Raw genomic sequence first — 6,464 nt, forward strand, 5'->3', positions numbered from 1 at the left:
CACTAAAAATACAAAAATTAGCCAGGTGTGGTGGAGCATGCCTGTAATCCCAGCTACTCGGGAGGCTGAGGCAGGAGAATTGCTTGAACCCAGGAGGGGGAGGTTGTAGTGAGCTGAGATTGCGTCACTGTACTCCACCCTTGACAACAGAGTGACAATGTCTCAAAAAAAAAAAAGTATGAGACTAGGTATGGTGGCGCATGCCTGTAAACCCCAACACTTTGGGAAGCTGAGGCAGGCTTGAGTCTAGGAGTTCAAGACCAGCCTGGGCAGCGGGGTGAAATCCTGTCTCTAGAAAAAAACAGAAAAAGTTAGCTGAGCGTGGTGGGCTGCACCTGTAGTCCCAGCTACTTCGAAGGTGGAAGTGGGAAGATTACTTGAGCCCAGGAGGTGGAGGCTGCAGTGAGCCGTGATCATGCCACTGTACTCCAGTCTGGGTGATAGAGTGAGACCATATCTCAGAAGGGGGAAAAGAAAAAGAAGAAATGTATGGAACTCAATGTTTTCCTAAGGGAGGATTTAATATGAATTCTCTAACTTGTAGCAAATGACAGAAACTCAACTCAAATGAGTCAGGTAAGATTAAAAAATTTACTGGCTTTTGTAACTGGGAAATAGAGAGCCAGGCTGGGCGCAGTGGCTCACGCCTGTAATCCTAGTACTTTGGGAGGCCGAGGCAGGCAGATCACTTGAGGTTAGGAGTTTGAGACCAGCCTGGCTGACACGGTAAAATGCCGTCTCTACTAAAAATATAAAAAGTAACTGGGTATGGTGGCATATGCCTGTAGTTACAGCTACTTGGGAGGTTTAGGCAGGAGAATTGGTTGAACCTGGGAGGCAGAGGTTGCAGTGCGCCGAGATGGCATCACTGCACTCCAGTCTGGGTGACAGAGCAAGACTCTGCTCAAAAAAAGGAAAAAAAAAAAAAGAAAAAAGAAACAGGCAAATCCTTACTTCAGGCATGGCTGGATCTAGGAGGTCATTAGCCTTTTAATTCATGGTCTTTGAGTTCTGATGGTCTGGTTGACTGCATCTGAGAGCTCTCACAGTGTCACCAGGGCTCTAGCTCCATCTCTTGATTCAGCTGTTTGTTGCCTTCCTATAGAATTGTTCTATGTGGCAGGAAAAATGGCTACCAGGAGGTGCAGATTGATATTTTCTTTGTCTAGAAACTACAGCAGAGAGAACTCTCTCTCCCAATGTCAGCATTTGATTTCGAGGGCAACTCTGGCTGTATGTGTGAATGAATGACAGGGTGTTGCTCTGTTTCTCAGGCTGGAGTGCAGTGGCATGATCACGGCTCACTGTTCCAGCTCAGTTTTGGTTATGGAGCTATCCTGTGTTTCTAAGAGTAGGGATTGTGCCACAGTAGACCCCCAGCTAGAGCTGCATGAACTCAGGGAGGAATTCCCGGGCAAAGAGTGACTCTTTCCAGGAGAAGGGAAATTGGAAAGTGCTTTGAGCTGATTTAAAAAAGAACAGTTGCGTAGACCCTTACCTCATACCATACATAAGAATTAATTCAAAGTGGAACCAAGAATGAAATATAAGAGGTAAAACTTTACAACTCTGGGAAGAAAACATAGGAACAACTCTTCATGACCTTGTATTTGGTAGTGGTTTCTTAAGACACAAAAGCACAGCAACAAAAGAAAAAATAGATAAATTAGACTTAAAATTAAAAACTTTTGTGTCTCAAAAGATACCTATCAAGAGAGTGAAAACACAACCAACAGAATGATAAAATATTTACAAGCCCTATATCTGATAAGGGCTTATGTCCACAATAGATAAAGACATCTTAGAATTCTACAATAAAAAAACAAACAACCTGCCATTTAAAAATGGGCAAAGGCACTGCACTCCAGCCTGGGTGACAGAGTGAGATCCTGTCTCTAAAAACAGAATAAAAAAAATGGGCAAAGGGCTTGAATAGACATTTCTTTCAAGAAGACATACAATGGTCAAAAAGCACATCAAAAGATGCTGAATATCATTAGTATTAGGGAAATACAAATCAAAACCACAATGAGATACTACTTCACAGCTACCTACGAGGGACCATAATAAAGAAACAAAAAATAGTAACTGTTGGCGAGGATGTGGAGAAATTGGAACCCCTGTGCACTGCTGATGGGAATGTAAAATGGTGTGGCCGCTGTGGGAAATAGTTTGGTGATTTCTTAAAAAGGTAAACATCCGAGCTCTATGAGGCATAAATAACAACCACAAACAATAACAGAAAAAGGTGAACATAGAATTATCATGTGACCCAGAAATTTTCCTTCTAGGTTTATAAATTTCCCAATTTAAAAAACAAGTGTTCAAGCCGGGTATGGTGGCTCATGCCTGTAATCCCAGCACTTTGGGAGAGTGTGGTGGGTGGATCGCTTGAGGTCAGGAGTTCGAGACCATCCTGCTCAACATGGTGAAACCCTGTTTCTACTAAAAATACAAAAATTAGTTGGGCGAGGTGGCACACACCTGTAATCCCAGCTACTCAGGAGGCTGAGGCACAAGAATTGCTTGAAGCCAGGAGGCGGAGGTTGTAGTGAGCTGAGATCATGTCACTGCACTCCAGCCTGGGCAACAGATCGAGCCTATACTTCAAAAAAAAAAAGCAAACAAGTGTTCAGACAAAACTTGTACATGAACGTTCATAGCAGCTTTAGTCACAATGAAGAAGCCTAGTTTATCTATTTTTGTTCTTTTGTTGCTTAAGCTTTTGTTGTCATATTGAAGAAACCACTTAGAAAAGGTAGAAACGGCCGGGCGCGGTGGCTCAAGCCTGTAATCCCAGCACTTTGGGAGGCCGAGACGGGCGGATCACGAGGTCAGGAGATCGAGACCATCCTGGCTAACACGGTGAAACCCCGTCTCTACTAAAAATACAAAAACTAGCCAGGCGAGGTGGCGGGCGCCTGTAGTCCCAGCTACTCGGGAGGCTGAGGCAGGAGAATGGCATAAACCCGGGAGGCAGAGCTTGCAGTGAGCTGAGATCAGGCCACTGCACTCCAGTCCGGTCGACAGAGCGAGACTCCGCCTCAAAAAAAAAAAAAAAAAAGAAAAGGTAGAAACAAACCAAATAATGTCCATCAGAAGGTGAATGGATAAACAAAATATGATACTTCTATATAATGGAATATTATTCAGCTGTAAAAAGGAATGACGTACCACAAATGTTATGGCATTACGCTAAGTGAAATAATCCAGACACAAAAGGCTACATATTGTATGATTTCATCGATATGAAATATTCAGAATAGGCAAATCAATACATAGAGAAAGCAGATTAGTGGTTGCCAGGGGCTGGGGGCTGGGGGCTGAGGGCTGGGGACAGGGTAGAGTAAGGAGTGACTGCTTAATTGCTTACAGGTACAGGGTTTCCATTTGAGCTAATGAGAAAGTTCTGGAATTAGATGCTGATGGTTGTAGAACATTGGCAGTGTACTTAATGCCACTGAATAGTATACTTTAAAATGATTCCAGTGATACATTTTGTGTTATGTATATTTAACACAATAAAAAAGATGTCTTGGTAAACCCTCAACTTGCCCCTTCAAAACCCACAATAGTTATAATAGTCTACTGCATAATGGATAATTGATGCCCTAGTAGCCATTATCTTGGGCTGACCCAAGCTTTGGAGGACAGATCCTACTCAGGATTAACTGTGTTCTGGGTAATGGCTTGGAGAGCATTCCTCTTCCATGAGCAGTATCCCAATTAACTGCAAATCTCTGTGAGAGGTTGCTGCAAGTAGGCTAATTGTGTAATACTTTTGGTTTCTTAGGTAATCAGATTTGATTTAGGGTGCAACTCATGCTGTCCACTGCTTATGCACTTCCTTTTAAGACGGAGAATAAGAAAGAAAGAAATATATCCATTAAAGTTATTCATTTGCAGATTCTGTTTACTGTTATTTGTTTGGGACACTCATGACCAGGGAGGGCTGTTTCTAGTTAATGTTTTTCTGACCTCTCGGATAAGTAGTTTCTCTCTCATTTTTCTCTTAATATCTTTCTGGGAATTTCACAATCCACGGCTGCAGTAAGACACATGTTTGTATCACTCAGCTCAGAAATGGAATTTGGAGCTGACTTAGTGTTTTTGGCTGTTAAGCCCTTGACATTTTACATTGGTGAAGTTTCACTGTGTCGTCTGCAAACAGGGACAATGGAAAGGTTGTTATATGGAATGTCTGTAAATTCTAATACTCGAAGCGGACCCAGGAGTGGTAGGTCTCATAATTAAAAACATTCAGACAATCACTGTCTTTGTTTTTCCCTCTAGTGGTGCCTGTGGAGAGGTAAAGCTGGCTTTTGAGAGGAAAACATGTAAGAAAGTAGCCATAAAGATCATCAGCAAAAGGAAGTTTGCTATTGGTTCAGCAAGAGAGACAGTAAGTACCAACAAAAGGCTGCTCACCTTTTATTAACACGTCTTCATAACTTCCCAAAATAATCTTAGCTTGATGATTTTCAAACTCAGGAATAACCGCCTGCTTAGATGGATGAATTTGTGAGTATCAAAGAACATGGAAAATTTGGGGGCATCTTTGATTAATCTAGAAACTTTTACTTATAGATAATTTGGTTCCAAAAGTATATAATTGTACACAATAATGAGCATAGCGGGAAGTTTTTTTTTTCTTCTTCTTCCAAGTTCAAAGTTGTTACAAGATTGTTTTTATAATAAATGACAGGAAATTAGAGAAAAAACTTCAGCCATAATCCCCACTGTAACCCCACAGCTGTTTTCAGTTTTCCTTTTCCTTCTAGGTTTTGTTCAGATGAAATCGTGTTTTTAGATGGTTGAAATCATCTTGTATATACAGTTTTGTATTTTGTTTTTCTACAAATGCATTATGGCATAGACTTTTGCCTAATACATCCTTTTTGATGACTGAGTTTTCATGTCATCAACTTTATTGTAATTTAACCATTTCTTTGGCTGATCATTTAGACAATTTCTTATTCTTTGCTGTTCTGGGTAATATGGCAGTGAGTATCCTTGGTTTGTGGATTAGCCATAGATTTTTAAATTTTTAATTAAATCATTGAAATAGCCTTCCTTTATAGCAGCCATTTATTTTACTACTTTTTTTTAATCCACATTTACTGTGTGGGAGAGATGGCCAAATGCATTGGTCTTTCCACATGTGACTCAAAAACGTAACGTAAAACACAACCTCTAATCACATTTTCCCTTGTGGCCAGCTGTTTCTGGCTATTATACTTTCACATTCTTTAAAGATCAATTTTTTTTCCCCCTAGACAATGCCATTCTCACATGGCAAGAGGAATTTCCTTTTTGTGTTCACTTTGTTATAGATCTTTTTCCCTGTGATTCTAAGATTTGTTTCCCATTTAGGGGAGAAGAAAATACCAACTAGATTGTTAAAAACTGGGAGTAAAATTTTATGTTTTGATTTCATTATTTGAATCAGATTGGACCCTTTGTGACCATTCTGTTATCAGAGTATACCCTGATTTGGTAATGAGTTTAGCAGCTTACAGGAAGAGGCAGGCTCTTAAAATTAAACATCTGGGTTTCTTAGCTGAAGTTCATTTTACATAAATATGTAATTCTATCTCCTGTTTGCTTGTGGAGGGTGTAGCCCAGGAAGTTGAGTTACTTGATTCATCCTTTTGGAATTGTAACAGAACAACTTTAGTACCCTGAAGCCTCTTGTCAGAGTCTCAGTAAATATATGAGCCTGCTATTGAAGTTGGAACCTGTATCTGCTCTATTAGCAGAAATTTGACTTGACATTTTCTTTATGCAGTTTAATTGAACACTTTCTTGTTCATGTTTCTTTTATCATTTTAATGAATGTAAATAGTTCCATAGCTAATAAGTAGGGTTTACTAATTAAAAATGAACACAGTGGAAAGATACTTGTTTCTGACTGTGGAGATTAGGGCAGGGGGCTTCTGTTTTCTGAGCCTTGGTTGCCCCATCTGTAAGATGGGGATTCTGAGGCTTATGAGACATGATCTCTGTAAATAAAGAGCTTGGCACAGGACCTGGCCATTTATTGAATGCTTACTATTTGCCAAACATTTTACAGAGTTATTTTAGGTAAAGTATTTAAGTCATTGACCTCTGGGCTTTGATTTCTTTGTATGAATAGAGTTGGGTTTGGAACTCAGGCAGCCTTGAGTCAACTAAGTTTAACTGTAAATGTTTTTTAAATTATATTATTAATAAACTCTTATTCTATTTATCAAAGGACCCAGCTCTCAATGTTGAAACAGAAATAGAAATTTTGAAAAAGCTAAATCATGTAAGTATTATTGTAAGATATGACTCATACTTAGGTTTATTTATCTCAAAATATGAGAAGAGTATAAAGCTTTTCAGTATAATAAAGATAATATTGGCCAGGTGTGGTGGCTGACGCCTGTAACCCTAACACTTTGGGAGGCCGAGGCAGGCAAATCACCTGAGGTCGGGAGTTT

At 39.9% G+C, this 6,464-nt stretch overlaps 1 protein-coding gene across 5 annotated transcripts in view; it reads left to right on the plus strand.

The window, feature by feature from the left end:
- CHEK2 (checkpoint kinase 2) overlaps positions 1–6,464 on the plus strand; it is a 57,673-nt gene that overhangs the window by 26,964 nt on the left and 24,245 nt on the right. For all 5 annotated transcript variants that reach the window (XM_011934823.1, XM_011934825.1, XM_011934827.1 and 2 more), the window contains 2 exons: positions 4,294–4,402; positions 6,236–6,289. In XM_011934823.1, coding sequence (XP_011790213.1) covers positions 4,294–4,402; positions 6,236–6,289 — 163 coding nt within the window. The remainder of the gene's footprint in view (positions 1–4,293; positions 4,403–6,235; positions 6,290–6,464) is intronic.

This window comes from Colobus angolensis, unplaced genomic scaffold, assembly GCF_000951035.1.
Source record: "Colobus angolensis palliatus isolate OR3802 unplaced genomic scaffold, Cang.pa_1.0 Scaffold139, whole genome shotgun sequence".
Lineage (NCBI taxonomy): Eukaryota > Metazoa > Chordata > Mammalia > Primates > Cercopithecidae > Colobus > Colobus angolensis.